Source organism: Camelina sativa, chromosome 18, assembly GCF_030686135.1.
Source record: "Camelina sativa cultivar CO46 ecotype springtype chromosome 18, ASM3068613v1".
NCBI classification, from domain to species: Eukaryota; Viridiplantae; Streptophyta; class Magnoliopsida; order Brassicales; family Brassicaceae; genus Camelina; species Camelina sativa.
Genome location: NC_141897.1, coordinates 16,591,237 through 16,607,751, shown reverse-complemented (window position 1 = coordinate 16,607,751; position 16,515 = coordinate 16,591,237). Strand labels below are relative to the sequence as shown.

The 16,515-nt window shown below is 34.7% G+C and overlaps 3 protein-coding genes and 1 pseudogene across 3 annotated transcripts; 2 read left to right on the top strand and 2 right to left on the bottom strand.

The window, feature by feature from the left end:
• Positions 1-1,081: 1,081 nt before the first annotated feature.
• LOC104763445 (uncharacterized) lies at positions 1,082-8,511 on the bottom strand (annotated as a pseudogene).
• A 1,153-nt stretch (positions 8,512-9,664) lies between these two features.
• On the top strand, positions 9,665-10,683 carry LOC104763444 (RPM1 interacting protein 13-like). The gene is made up of 3 exons (XM_010486814.2): positions 9,665-9,953; positions 10,050-10,136; positions 10,272-10,683. Exons 1-3 carry the CDS (start codon positions 9,738-9,740, stop codon positions 10,434-10,436), a joined length of 468 nt encoding a protein of 155 aa, XP_010485116.1. The 5' UTR covers positions 9,665-9,737; the 3' UTR covers positions 10,437-10,683.
• LOC104761440 (RPM1 interacting protein 13-like) lies at positions 10,659-11,718 on the top strand. Its single transcript, XM_010484521.3, has 3 exons — positions 10,659-11,164; positions 11,253-11,339; positions 11,422-11,718. The coding sequence occupies exons 1-3, from the start codon at positions 10,949-10,951 to the stop codon at positions 11,539-11,541; spliced, it is 423 nt and encodes a 140-aa protein (XP_010482823.2). The 5' UTR covers positions 10,659-10,948; the 3' UTR covers positions 11,542-11,718.
• Positions 11,719-14,232: 2,514 nt separating this feature from the next.
• Positions 14,233-15,025, bottom strand: LOC109130563 (uncharacterized). Its single transcript, XM_019240249.2, has one exon. The coding sequence runs from the start codon at positions 14,738-14,740 to the stop codon at positions 14,549-14,551; it is 192 nt and encodes a 63-aa protein (XP_019095794.1). The 5' UTR covers positions 14,741-15,025; the 3' UTR covers positions 14,233-14,548.
• Between the last annotated feature and the right edge of the window lie 1,490 nt (positions 15,026-16,515).

The window sequence follows — 16,515 nt, the reverse complement described above, 5'->3', positions numbered from 1 at the left end:
TGTTTTCAATTTTCATTGATTTTTGCAACAGGATATTCCATTTCAACAATACTCTTCAAAACTGTATTTCCAATCTCAAATAAATGTTTAAATCTGTAATCACGGATATATTTATTGAACCATAATATATAGGTGACACTAGTAAAAAAAACAAGTATAGCCACCAATATATTTGTGGCTGAGCCTAAATATTTGTGACTATAAGGCTAAAAAGTCACAAAAAAAATCATAGATATAGTTTCGTAACTAAATTGTTGGCCTTGGATTTTCGTGGCTTCGGAGTCACGAATTTGTCACTCACCATTCGTGGCTAACTTAGCTACGTAAACATCACAATCGCTTTGTGGCTAAACTAGCTACGTATTGATCACGTTTAGTTCGTCGCTAAATTTAGCTACGAAACAATCACTTTTAATTTGTGGCATACTATAGTTACGAAATTGTCACAGTACTTAGTGACTATATTAGCCACGATTTGATCACCATATAATTTCGTGAAAATATAGCCATGATTTAAAGAGTAATATGTCAGTAGCTTAGCTATTAAGCCATGATTTATGTTGGTGGCATTATTGTAAAAAAGCTACAAATATAATTTGTTTAGTGGCTGATTATTTACCAAAAATATACAATAATATTAATTACTAAAACCAAAAACCTGTAACGAAAAGCCAAAATCACAAAACATGAAATCCAAATAACCATATTTTACATTACCATAATTAGCTTGATGTTTACATATTACCAAAAAGAATTGTTAAATAGCACATTAACTTGTCTTATCTTACATGTTACCAAAAGACTTGCTAAACAAAAGTCTATCCATTAGAAAGTTCAACAAAAAAACTTAACCATCATTGACCGAAACTTAAATACCGAATGATGCACACCAAGCATATAAGTTGCCTTGGTGTGAAGATGGAGCTGAAGCAGGAGTTGTAGAAGCTGGAGTAGGAGAAGCTGGAGTAGGAGAAGCTGGAGCAGGAGCAGCTGTTGTAGAAGCTGGAGCAGGAGCAGCTGTTGTAGAAGCTGGAGCATGAGCAGCAGCAGAAGTTGTAGCAGGAGCAACAACAACAGAAGGTTATCTAATTCCAAGAGACTGCATGATCAGATTAAGTGTTTGTCGTGATGCAACCAGCTCTTCCATAACTGTTCCCATGTTACTATTCAAATCTGCAACATTGGTGTTGAGCGTCTTGAAGTTTGTCTCCAAACTAGAGATACGCACTTCCGTGTCGAGGTTGCGAGAAATAGAAGCAGCTACTTTCTCAGATGGATTGATTTCCTGGTATTGAACACTGCCGATTCCATAGACATACCCATTTTTAGACTGTCCACGCTGTGAGAGAAACAAAACAAATACCAAAAATATATTCAAAAGCAAACATATACATATATAATGCAAAGAAACAAACTTAACCAAAAAAACAAAACAAAAAGAGAGCAAGACAATTCACTAATATATACATACCATAGAGCATGAGGCATTAAGAAAGATAAAAGATTTTTTAAGAGAGTACCTTCAGATATTCTTTGTTCAACAGAACACGAGAAGGAATAGCAGATGTGGCAGTTTGGCTGTGCGGAGAACCATCTTCAGTTGTAATCTGTGAAACAACATCCTCTACTTCGTTGACAAGACAATCAACATGATGGTCGATGAAAGTTCCATCTTTGCGTGTGTGTGTGTTCCGCACAAGATCAGTGTAGGCTGGTGGTTCATCCGATCCAGACTCAATCATCTACAAAAGAAAGATGAAACATTAGAATAGATATGTAAGTAAATAATAACAGAGGAGAAGTATAACACTTACCATCTCATGCTCAATCTGAAAAAAACACTTAGGACCTGCACAATGCTTGTGAATCCCTTTGCCATCAGGATTAGATAAGCGGCTTGCAGCAGCATTCTTGCTCTTCTTATTTGTTGTTTCTGTTCCCCAATACTCCATTAGAGTGTCCCAATCAGCCTCGCCAATGTACTTGGGTTTCTTATTTGCCCTCTTCTTTTTGCTGATGTGATCACAAACTGAAGTCATAGTGTGCTGCTTCCAATGGTAGTAGACAGTGTCATGAAAACGAGGTTCCCAGTAGAAGTGTTGCTACAAAAAAAAGGGAGAAGAGAGATTAGTAGTTTGTAAGTTAGTTGGATAATATTGTTGACTTAGGGTATAGAAACATTAATTACCACAAAAGATTGCCACCAAATATATGTCCTCTCATCAGGAACATCTGACCAGTTCCTCCATGGTCCCATGAAATTTGCTTTACATGTTGTTCGAACAAACTTGTAGACAGAGGGGTCAACACCAAACCTGAGAGAAGAGAGAGTAAAATTAGATTAAGCCCATAAACATACAAACACAATTGTAGTTCTTACAAACTAACCATAAAGCTCCATTGAGTTTTCTCGGGTTGAGGTGTGGCTGGGATTCTCTTTCAGGAGCACTCAGCAATGCATCGAGAGTTCGCTGGCTGTCGTTGTTTGCGTGTGAAGATGCTGCGCTTGTACAACGTGTGGCTCCTTGCGGTATGGATCCTGGCGGTATGGCACCTGGCGGTATGGCACCTGGCGGTATGGCACCTGGTGGCATCCATCTTCGTTGCAGCTCTGTAGTTAGAAGCACAAACATAACAAAAATAGGTACTGTTAATAACAAGTGAAGTAAACAAATCCACAAAGTTGACAACACTTAAAGCAAAAGCTAAGTGTGGAATAGATAAACCAGCAAAAGGACAATATCTAAACACCATAATTAGAGCAGCAAACAAGAATTAAAAAACCAAACATATCTACCACTAACTCAGCAAACAAGAACAATATAAACAACATAAATAGAGCAGCAAACAAGAAAAAAAAAAACAATCATATCGAGCACTTACTCAACAAACAACAACAAACAAGAACAATATGAACAAAGATATCAGCTATGTGTCGGAAGAGATAAACCATTAAACAAGAATAAATGAATCACAAAATCGAACACTTACTCATGCTTATAATTCAAAATCAAACATATCTAAACATTATCTTAATTGAAAACATGCTCAAATCAAAGCATTAAAGAACAATTGTATGATTACTAATATTAATTAATTTCTATATGATTTAGCAACACTAATTTTATATATATAAAGAAAAGAATTCATACATTTCATTCTTTTTTAAAAGAAACGAACTCATAAATTTATTTAGCAACAATTGTATACTTATTAATATAAAATAAAATATAATAAACATAATAAAATCATTCCTTAGATAAAATTTATATATATAAAGAAAAGAACTCATAAAACATTTCAATAGTGCTATTATATGGTTCATCAAAATTAATTTATATGATTTAGCAATATTAATTGTTATGATTAGAAAATTAAATTTAATAAACCATATATGTATATAATACATATAGTAATGATATATTACAATGTGATATTACATATTATATAATTAAAAGATGAGAATTTATAAAATATAATCAAACATTGCTCATACATAAAAAAACTTATTTGGAACCATAATCGGAATCTGAATCCGAGTCATCACTCAAATCTTCTAATTCTTCTTCAGTTATGTATTCATCATTCGGAGGAGACAATGGTAAAACATCAAAATCCACTTCATCTTCCACTACATGTGATTCAATTCGAACAATTGTACTTGGTGCGACAAACTGATTGTGTGTATCATCTTGAAGAGCAGTTAAAGCATCATCTGCTGTCTCACAAACTCCTCGAGGCATTACTTTTGTACATGCCCACCAATCATTTGCTACAGAATGACGCATGCGTGGATAAGGAATGAAACATACCTGATCACAATTACCAGACAATATAAAAGGATCGTATTTCACATATTGTCGGCGTGGTGCCACATTAACGATACCAGATGGATGTTTTCGTATTCCACGACCTAATGTTGTATTGAACCACTTGCATTTGAAAACCATGGCCTTCAGCCTAACAGCACCATGGTAATGGATCATCATTATATCTTCTATCAGCCCATAATAAGCAGTGTTTGTGGTTCCACGAACATAAACACCGTAATTTTGGATTTTTTAATCTTGGCCATGATTATGTGTGTGGAAACAGTATCCACGTGAGTAGTATATAAGCCATGATGTATAGTTGCAGTTAGGTCCTTGTACGAAATCCAACATCCACAATGGAAATTCAAACGATTCAGTGGCGTCGTTAATCTGGAAATTAAATTTACTGTAATTAAAAATTAATATGTATATAGTAATAATTAACATTCATTGCAAATTAAACTTACATAGTCTTTACACCATTCTGCAAAATATTTGTCTTTAGCTTTTTCCATGTCATTAGTAGTCATTCTTGGGGTGTGCTCGCTCATATAATCTTCAAACATCCTATAACCATATATAATTTAAATTATAAATTAATTTTATATTTATATAAACACTATAAAGTAATAAAAAATGTATACCGTTCATAAGGTTCAAACTTATCACAGTTGAGCAGCATAAATGTTTGGAGCACTGTGTAGTCATGATCATTAAGCCATCCACTTGTAGTTTTTCCACTAACACGACCCTCATGGTAGAACAAGGTATGCACATCAGGATAAAAATATGTAAATCGAATTTCTCCAGGAGCAGGATCATCCCTAACTTTTGGATGTCCCAAATAATTTGCAGATGCATTTGCTATCTCCTCATTCACACATTGTGCAACAATCGAACCTGCAATATGTGCTTTGTTCTTAACTTACTTCTTCAGATGGTACATGTATCTCTCGAACGAGTACATCCAGCGATATTGTACTGGACCTCCTAAAGCAGCTTCATCTGGTAGGTGCACGGGGAGATGTTCCATAACATCAAAGAACGACGGTGGAAATATTTTCTCCAAATTGCAAAGTTTTACAGCGATATTTTCTTTCAGCAGAGCAACATCAACAATGCGTAAAGTCTTCGCTGAGATATTCCGAAAAAAGTGCAATTTCTACACACATATAAGGTATCAATGTTAGTGTAAAAATATGTTAAAAGTAAAAGATCAATAAATTACTGGTAATTTCCATGTGAACGGGTTGTGGAAGAAGTTCTTCAAAAGCGAAAGGGAGAAGTCACTGCATAATGACGTGGCAATCATGACTTTTCAAACCTGACAACTTCCAATGAGTTTCGTCGACGCAACGACTGAACTTTGATGTGTAACTATCTGGAAATCTTATCTCATTTTTCATCCATAGGAGAAATTGCCTTTTATTTTCATTTGACAACCTATATATTGGTACCAGCATTTTCCCATCGCGGCGAAGATTCAATGGTTGTCTTCTACATAACGCAGCAAGATCCATCCTTGATTTAATGTTATCTTTCGTCTTCCCAGGAACATTTAAAACCGTGTTGATGAGATTATCAAAAAAGTTCTTCTCGATATGCATGAAGTCAAGGTTATGTCGAAGAAAAAAAAATTTTAAGTAAGGCAACTCCCAAAATATACTCTTTTTAACCCAATTATGATGAACCCCATATCCATCGATGGTTCGAGCAGGCTGCTGGTGTCTGTTCTCTCCACAATCGACTATTCTAAACAACCCCATAATACTGTTTATTCTTTCGTGAAGAATCTCCTCTCCATTCAACCATGGTGGATGATCATCTACTACTTCTTTCCCTCGTCGAAAGGCATGAAAATTACCCCTGTATGGATGATCTTGAGGTAAAAACAGTTTGTGGCAATCAAACCAACTATGTTTCCTTCCATTTGTTAACCAAAATGATTTTGTCTCATCTAGACAATACGGACAAGATAAACGACCATGCGTCGTCTAACCAGACAACATGCCAAATACTGGGAAGTCGCTGATTGTCCACATCAACGCAGCTCGCATCGTGAATTTGGCCTTTCTTGATACATCATACGCTTCCACACCGTCAATACATAGATTTTTCAGTTCTTCGATCAACGATGAAGATAAATATCTAGACTTTTTTTTGGATGCTTTGGCCCAAGAACGAGTACTGATAGAAAAAAAAATCTTTTTTCATGCACATATTGGGTGGCAAATTATAGGGAGTTACTGTAGCAATCCGTCCCGTGGACTCCACTAGCCCCCGCTAGCTTGCCCCCATAGGCCCCAAGTTGGCCCTGTAGGGCATCGATCCTAACCCATCACTGTGGACATCCAAATCTACCAGTAGGTTATTGGTGTGTCAGGCGTTCCTCGAACCCTACTCCCCACCCTTTAACAACCTTCCCACAAGACAAGCAGTCACACCCGCAAACCAAAACTGTGCGTTTTGGGGAGGGTGTCGATCGACACCAAGCTGATGTCGGTCGACACCACTTATTTCTGGTTCGACCAGTTCGAATTAATTATCAATTTAGACCGGTTTGGTTTAAGGAAAACCATTGAACCGGGATATTAAAGTGACAAAACGACCTAGATCGTGTTTTGTTGTTGTCTCGCCGTTTTTGAGAAAAACAAAAAAGAGAAAAGTGTTCTTTAGCTTTTGGGAAGAGATTGGTGAGATTCTTGGCTGTTCTTGAGAGATTTGGAGCTCGGAAAGAGCTAGAAGATTGCTAGGAAGGTTGGATTCGTCATTGTTGGTCAGAAACTTCCTTCAAAGAGGTGAGTGCATGACCATGGCTGATCTAAGCATGTGGTTCGTTGTTCTTGCTTGTTTGTTGCTGTTTTTGTGTATTTTCTTGCTAGGATTGATTGCTATAGGTTCCTACGGATGTATATGGCTTGGGTTTTGAGTATTTGACGATTTGGTGGAGTTTGGGAGCGAGATTCGACTCTCGGCTTCATGAGGATCGCGGTTGCAGAGGTAGTGTCGGTCAACACCAGTGAAGCGGCATCGATCGACACTATGGGGTAGTGTCGGTCGACACCAAGAGCCAGTGTCGGTCGACACTTGGCTGGTGTCGGTCGACATCTCCCTTCCAGCGGGTTGATGTTTGTTTTCCTGGTTTGTATGCTTTGTTTGTTGATTGTTTGGAACATTGGAATTATTGTTTCTTGTGTGTATAGCCCAGTAAATGGGAGGATTGCCTCACTGAGTGTTTATAAAATACTCATGCATCTCAATTTGTGTTTGTGCTGCAGGTAAAGGCAAAGTGTGATCGTGGAATCAAGGCAATGAAAAGGAGGATGTTCTAGGGACTCGATTGATTGTTGTCTGACATTGCTAGGTTGATAGAGTTGGGTCATTAGAAACATTGCTAGGTTGATGGTTCTATGTTTGCTGTTGGTTGATTTTTGGATATTGTTATGTTATAATTATTGGATTATTATTGGATATTGGTATTTGTTATTTCCGATGTTGGTTGTGGTTAGGTGGCTAGTGGGTATGGGACCATTAGTTGTAGTTTATGTATTATTATTATTATTTAAAAAAAAAAAGTCGGGTTGTTTCAGTTACGATAACAAGTCATATTGAATGTGCCTCCCCACTCATACCAACATGATTAAATCTATCTGTTGATAAGCCAAGATAAATATTGCGACTTTCGGCAGTAAAATTAGGATATACCTCATCAAAATGTTTCCATGCTACTCCGTCAGATGGGTGTTGCATTTCTCCTTTGGTAGACATAGGTTCAGCGTGCCATCGCATAGCCGTTGAAGTCGCCTCTAACTGGTATAACCTCTTCAACCGATCTGTAAGCGGCATATAAAACATTCTCTTCTTAGGTCTATTTTTCCCTTTCCCATTGTTCGGGTGGTATCTATCTTTATTACAGTTCAACACTGCATTAGATCTCGATCGTCTCCTTTCCAAAAGAGCATGCAATTATCCTCGCAAACATCAATCTTATATACTGGTAGCCCAAGCTATCTTGCCAGCTTCTTTGTCTCGTAGTATGATGCAGGAGCTTTATTTGGTGTGGGTAACACAGCTTTGAAAGTCTGTGATAGCTCATCAGCGCATGCTTCCACCATATTGTAATCAGATTTTGCTTTCAACATACAGGAAGCCAGGTACAACTGAGAAATTCCTTCCGGACATCCATCGTAAAGAAGCTCTTTAGCGGCTTCAAAAGCTTCAAAAATACTATCAAAATATGCCTCTTCATGTGTTGCTTCCATTGTATTCTCCAACACATGTGGAGACGCCGCCTCTGGTACAATGTTAACATATGCGTATGGAAAATAATCATAAGTATTTCATGGAGCTTGAAAATTTGTAGCATTTGGCGGCAACATTGCTTCTTCACCGGTAAAAGGACTTGCCCCCGAAGATTGTCCAACATGATAATAATGTTCTCCATGGTTCAGCCAAATATAGTAATTTTCTTTAAACCCCACCCGATAAAGATGTCTAGTGACCGTTCTTGCATCACGCTGCTTTCCATTCTTACACCAAGCACAAGGACACAACAAAGTGTTGGTTTCCCGATAAGATGCTTGATTACAAGCAAATTCGATAAAAACATCAATCCCCGCCATAATGTTTCCGAAATACAATTTCTGACTGGATCAATACGTTGATCCATCCACTCTTGATTTTGAAAATAATAAGACATGAAACTTTTGAAAAGAAAAACAAAACTCTCTCCCGATATTTTTTGTGCTACTTGCTTAATGGATATGGAAACTGAAGCGAGAAACGTTTTGCTTTTATAAAAAACCTTAGTTACGACGTAGCCACGAACGAAACGTGGCTAATATAACTACGATTTTGTTTTATAGCCACGATTAAGCCACTAAAGTAAATCTTGACAATATTTTGAAGATATTCTCTCCACTATTGCTTCTGAAAACTCTCAATCTTGTCGGACTAGTTGGATTAGATGGCTCATTCGGTGGGATGGCCACGAAAATGTCACGAATTATTTAGTGGCTATACAACCATATCACTTTAGCTCTGATGGGATGGATAATTCGGTGGAGAAGTCACGAATTTGTTACGACCGATATTAGTGGCAACGATCATTCGGTGGGTTAATCACGAATTAGCCACGAATGTACTCTATGACAATGAGCTAGTCAAAAGTTAGCTACGAATCTATTTCGTGGCTTATTCGTGACAAATAATTTTTTAGTCACTTTGTTTAGTGACAAAAACGTGGCTATACTTTTTTTTTTTTTTTACTAGTGTGAGATACAGGTACAATTTTGATTGACACAATAACACCACTCAACTAGCCATATTGTAGTGTTTTAAACAATTCCATTTTCACTACTTCCTCGTCGGTCGGAATATCTCTATTAATTTGGGACCTTCAAATACCAACTTTTGAAAAATTATGCTCAGCTTAAAAAAAAAAACAACCTTTCAATAAATAAAAAAACTGCAATACAGCTCCTAAAAATAATTCTTGTATATTAATTAACGGAATACAAAACTCGAAACATACGATACAAAATTCAATCCCTAATTATGTTCAAAATTTTACAACTTGATAAACTTGTGATGTCTTACACACTAGAGAAACAACAATACAAATTGTATTATTGTGCCATTTTAGTCAATTATAAGATGACGAGTTAAATGTTTCGTTATCAGTGTACAATGTATTATTTTCCAAGTATAATTTTATTCAGGTTGACTGACACTTTATAGTTTTCGGCCATTAAGTTGGCCCATATTCTTAAAGCATAAAAGGCCTTCCTCTCATCTCATCTCAATTCTCTTTAATAAGTCAGAGACCACTCTTTTGTTAGAAATATATAGAGACCTCTAATTCCAACGTTTGGTCTTCGATTACTCTTTCATTTAGATCTTTGCGAATTGGTTTGGTTAGAGAGAATGGAGAGGAAGGCGAGAACAACGACTCCATCTTTGGAAGAAGGGAGACCTCTCATCAGAGGCGTTTTATGCGTGAAAACCATACAAGACATGAAGAGATTCGAGGAAACAGAGGACTGCCTCATCCTCGATTTCAATCCTTTTGATTCGTTCGACGTTAAAAGACTCAAATTTTCTGGTGATAAAGATCTCGCCATCATCCATGAGACAGGACAGGTTCGAGTTTTTGAAATTAGGGTTTTGATTAATTAGGGTTTAGTTATACGTTTATAATCTTGAAATTGTTATATATATAAAAAAACTCTTGAGCAGGTTGCTTGTAGAGATTACCCACATCCAAGGCATTTATGCTTGAATTTTCCATTTGGATCAACTTCTAATGCAACTCATTGTGAGATGGTAAGGAGAAAAAAAATAGTGGATTAACTTGTTGCCTAATGTTTTTAAAGTCTCTTATGAAACTGTCTGTTTTGTCGATTAAATATGGAAATTATTTTTAACAGTATAGAGTTCAACAACATTACTATTATGCAGTGTTACTGTTACGTGTGCGATAAGCCTGCTCCTTGTGCACAGTGGAAGTCTTCGCATTGCAATGCTTCAGCGGACTCTGTGGAGCGGAAGCTGAATCTACTGACCATTGAGAGTGGGAACTCTTACTATGACTCCGATTCCGATTACTATGACTCCGATTACTAGCTTTGGAAGACTTTTGTCTGAACTAATTATCGAGATTGGTAATGTAATCCGAAATGCATTGATAATGTTCGAAATGCACAATGCCAAATTGTTGCTTGCTGAAGGGTTCCAATATAATAGACCTCGGTAAGACGAGTTATATTTTGAACTAACAGCTTGTTTCCTAGTCCCAATTTGCGAAACTTCAATATGTATCAGCCTGTAACATATCATTCTATATAGAGTACGGGGCAAGAAGAAAGTGATATGTTGTTTTACATTTATTCATATTTCATAACATGCGTAATTAAATTTTTATAAAAACCATAGTTTTAATTTAATAAGTCAAGTCACCAATCTAATTAGGCCCTAATAACAGTTAGGCCCATATTACCAAACCACGAAAGGCCTTTATAATTGCTCCATCTAAGACTAACCCTGAAAACGTGCTGAAGGAAGAAAGGCGACGTTTTGAGTCCCTTACTCTTCCGTTTCGACCTCTGCGAGTTGTTGTGGCTTGTGAGAGAGAGGAAATGGAGACAAAGGTGGTGGAAGAAGATGAAACACCACTCAGAGGCATATTCTGTTTGAAAACCAGACAAGACATGAAGAGATTCGAAGAAACAGAGGATTGCTTTATCCTCGAATTCGATCCTTTTGATTCGTTCGACGTTAAAAGACTCACCTTTACCGATGGTGATTGTGAGGGTGGTGATAAAGATTTAGCTATCATCCATGAGACAGGCCAGGTTTGAGTTTTTTATATTAAAATAAAAAAATTAGGGTTTGTAAAATTTTTGAAAGTTTGTTGAAATCTCATAATATGATTTCTAACAGGTGGCTTGTAGAGATTATCCACACCCAAGACATTTATGCTTGAAATTTCCTTTTGAATCAACTCCTAAGTCAAGCCATTGTGAATTGGTAATTTTAAAAACCCACTTTTGTGATTTTTAATTAGTTTTGTGCTTGATGTTTGTGTTTGACTTGTAATCTTACCTTGCAGTGTTACTGTTACATCTGCGATAAGCCTGCTCCTTGTGCAGAGTGGACCGTATCAAGTTCGCAATTTTGGCATTGCGCTGCGTATGACTCTGCTTTGTGGAATCCGTTTAGGAAAAAGTGAAGTATGGTTACATTTTAAGGATTAGAGCTCTTTCTTATGACTTTATCAGTTAAGTAGCTTCTTTGTCTATGACTTAGAGTAACAGATCGATTTAGGTTTTGGAGAATTATTGCGATGTAATGACATTTCCTCTAGTATGAGATTGTTTAATTTAATGCATTGAAGTTGTTTTGCAAATTTCGAAACAAAACCGGCTGCTTCTTGATAAGTATGGGAGAGTAGCTTCCTAATTGCAAGTTTGCAACCTTTTTAAAGTACTTCAAAGTACAATGAAATGGCACAACAAGAAGTTGCATAATGTGTTTTGTGTCTTCACCTTTCATGTATCTGAAGATAAGTCTTCTCATGTTCTTTGTGGGCCATTTGCTTTGTTCTTTCAATTTAAGCGTAGAAATGCAACCATATATGGCTTACTAACTCTCATTTTACATATTTTCTGCAACTTCCAAGTAATTATAAACAAAGAGACTTAGAAAAATTTACTAATGTCTAATGGGCCTGTTATATATTGTGGCAGTGTGTGACTTGGTTTTCTATATAACATTGACTATTGACCTTTTTAGGTACATTCTACTCCTTATCTAAATAAATACTGATGCTCACAATTTGAAATATATTGTATCTGAGAAATCTACATTTTGAAACTAGGAACACATCCATGAATTGTTCTCCACATAAGCTAGTCGTCCACATGGTTGAGGATTTCAATTCCTGCGTGGGCTCGAGTAATCTATTCTCATAAATACTATATATCTAGAGGGTCAGCATGAAGGTGCCAACGCACCGCGACCTTCTACGCATTAAAACCAACTTTAAAAACTATTTTTATCGATCTTAAATAGTGCCATGTATATGATACAATTTACGGTTTGGCTGCGACAATGTAGGAGTTATCACTTCAAACATTGTATTCCATATATATATTTCCTCTCTAAGTATATATAGTACAAATAGTGAGTGTATATAATCTAACATGTCTAGTAGATCTATACGTTCTATACATTAACTAATAATGCAATTTTTCTTCCTTTTTGTTAGTTAAAAAGAATAGATTAAACAAACACATGGAATTGGAAATAACTTGAGCTGTAGTTTACTTGCGGTATGTATGTACAATATATGTGATATTTTATATCATTAAAAAATACACATAGTGTGGATATATTACTAATGCATCAAAATTACCTGAATAATTCCTTGCACTCTTTTTGATAAGTTTATGTTTTCGTTCTATCTTATATGATAGTAATGATATGATATGGTAAATACACATTTAGTGGAAAGCTTGTTCATAGTTTTTATGATATCAATAATGATCGTAACTGGTTGCAAACCACCAATAGAGGGATGAGAGACGATGCAATCGAATTTGATTACGCAATAGTTAAATATACTACTAATTTTTATTAAAATATCCTTAAGAAGATTTTTGATTTAAATGATTTAAAAAATATAGGCAGGTCAAATCGTCTTATGAAGTCTCGCAAGTTGAGATGGGTTGTTGTAAAGATACCACTGTATTTTTTTTTTCTTTTCCAGGATGAGCTGTAAAGAAAAAAGCTTAGTATATTGTTTTTTTTTGTGTGTGTTTTTATGATAACGAGTGCTTAATATATTGTTGCAGTTTGTGAAGGTCATACTTAAAAGTTAAAACCATAATTAAATATTTTATGTTAAATGAATATTAAGAGTTTTGGTGACCCACATGCCGGCCAATGCCAGGACGCGTCTAACGAACGTATAAAAATCTCGACGAAACCATGCCTTTCCCACAGTGTTCATATCTCGCCTTGCCGAATCACTATTTTTGCTTCTTGTTCCTGTGTTTTTTCCTCCGTGATATTTAAAAATTAACTGGAAAATGACTTTGAATCACTTCTAGAACAGCTCTTTCAATCACTTCTCTCTGAGCTCTAAGTTTTGTATAAATTTTAAGTTCAAACTCTCAAACACTAGTTGCACTTGATGTAAAAAAGTATTTTTTTGAATAGATTTTACATTTTATTAAAAAAAAAATTATTGATATATATATAAGAAGACCATAATTTATAGTTTATAAATTGATACAAATTAAAATGCATAGAATCATCATTTGGTTTTGTGGAAAAAAAAATAAACATCATTTGGTATTTTCTTTTTAGCCTACACACATACTCAATTCAGTTATCAGTATTAAGTCATACAAACTAGCATATGTGTACTGGCAATATAGATTTCTTCTGTTTGCTCATCTCAGTTACAAAAGTGATATAGTTGTGAAAGAATAATAATTTACATTGACGATTGAAAAAAAAAAATTGAAAATGAAGATACATAAAAGATCACGTTTTGTGAAACAAATTATATTCATTACGCTCTTTTGGCTTCATTCATTTGATTCAGTAAACGATTTCTCCCGCGCGCAAATGTATTGTTTTTCTCTAACAGCTTTGGAATTAGTGTAGACAGTAACACACTTGTCTCTTACGATTTTATAAAGATGGCGTACGTTACAAACTCACCATTAAATTAACTAAGTTGAACGTTCAATGTCTTCAACCGATACACTATAAATTAATACCACTCCGAGTCTCCGACCATAGTTATCAAGACTAGGTATCAAAGGTAATCGTATATTAATGTAAGAAAAAAAAAAAAAAAAGTCAAATAACTCAACACACCGTTTCTTTGTGATTTGTGAAAGCTATCGAATAAAGAATAAATGCTCACAAGATTTCATTGAACAAAATAGAGATCAGTACAGTTCATAAGCTTTGACGACAATGTTAAAATGCTAAATTACATGGAAACAAACAAAAAAAAAGCTCGAACAAAATTATTAGTTCTTTTCAAAACCATTAATTATCTCTATATAAAATTAGATACGGATATACAAAGCTCTATGCGGTTCAAGATGACGACGAGACACTCAGGTAAAAATCTCAGTCGGTTAGGTCATAAAGAGAGACGAAGCAAATCTGAAGTCAAAAAGTACTTAGTAATGAGACCAGAAAAAGAAGTAACAAAATCAGAAGTCGACGAGATGAGAAGAGAAATCAGGAATCGTCGACGTGGAAGAAGGTGTAATTGGAAGGAGGAAACCACCAATCCTTATGGAGTTTCTATCTCCGGTACGCCGTGGAAGAATCCCGGCGGTGAGTTTAGCTAGAGCCGTCGTGTACTCAACTAGTAGCTCAGTTATAATCACTACTGATATCATTCTTGATTTTTCTCTTTGAAACTTCTAGTATTTAAAAAAAAAAAAAAAAAAAAAAGATCTAAGCAAATGAAAACTTGATGATGAGTAGTGAGAATGTGAGAGACCTCTCTGTCATTTATATAGACCACCATTTTTTATCTTCTTTGGAGACTACCAATACTAGAATCTATTTTTTGGGTATTATATAAAATTTCTTAGATCTCAGTTTTGTAATCACCCGCTTCTCACGCTCACTGCACATTACATGTAAAACAACTCAAGTTGGAATTATTAAAGAAAAATAAAATAAAAGGTCCTATAATTGATAAAACATATCATTGGGACTTCAGTTTTTTGGCGAAAAAAATATTTTGGTTTTTCTTCACCAAACAGATGTATATATATATATATATATATACATGAGAAGTTATTTGATTAAACGTTTATAGCAGCTGGATTCATCAAAAATTTGTTGTTTTGCAATCATATAGAAATAGTACGAATATTGAATAACTTTATATATATTTAGTATTTGTATAGGAGAAAACTTTTGCATAGTACATGCATACCAATAATTCATTTGGATATAACTGGGAATCCATTACATGTATAATAGTACTATATATATATAAGACTATATAAATGGACGAAGAGTTACTTTGTATATGCGAAACTTCTCCAATATATTTTTGTTGGATTACTAACCAACAGAATAAAGACTCTCAACAATCGATATGATTGAACTTATAGTCTTATACTAATCAACAGAGTATATTATTTTTTCTTTTCTAGTTGTATAAAGGTTATCAATTATTTTGTGTCGACTCTTGTTGAAGGTATAATTGATTAGTAAGTAGTTAATGGCTTATTTAATGGTGTGTATATAATTTAACACGGTCACATGTTGCCCCTCTTACATCATCACATTTTAATGAATATATAGGTGTTTAATCAGCCGAAATTGAGATGAGTTGTCAATACATTTTTCTAATAATCCATATTTTTATTCTTTGTTAAAAATGAACACTCTGTCCCAAGTATTATCGTAGCTAACCAAATTTTATACTAGTTTATTTTTTTTTTTTGCAGAAATTCAAAGAGTGGACTTACAAATTTACTACAAAATTTGGTATGTTGAATAAAAATATATATATATATATATATATATCTTTATACGGGGAGATTATCAATTAGATCAATATCCAGCGGTTCATGTAAAATTTGATATGATTGCACCTCTTTTTCCACCACCTAATTAGTAATACACTAATCAAGTTTTTAATTTATTTTGTAATACTAAAAGAAAGCTAACTTTTAGTTTTACTATTAGAGTCTAATACTTATAAAAAGTAATTCTAACTTATATAGTAATTTAGTCGATGCTTTTTTCGTTTATTGTAGACACTGAATCAAAATTATCAAATGATGCATAATCATGAGATATATTACGTCTTATTGCCAAAATCGTGATTCATGAAATACAGATCGATTAATGGTTTTATCACAAATGTGAGAATGTTGGGGATTCGTGTAAAAGGGAAGTAAGCAACCTTTTTGTAGACTATGTTATAGGTTATATGAGTTGTAATCATGAGCTAAATCTTGATTTGAGATTCTCTTAGAAAAAATGATCCAAAAAAAAAATCTGTACTGAATATTTAAGTAACACAACACCGCAATAAAATTTCAAAAATTAATATTATTCACGATAACTTTTAAAAACAATCACTTTTAATCCGGATCCTAAATTTCAACCTGGTTCTTAATTTTTATTCATAACAATTTTTAAAAACAAT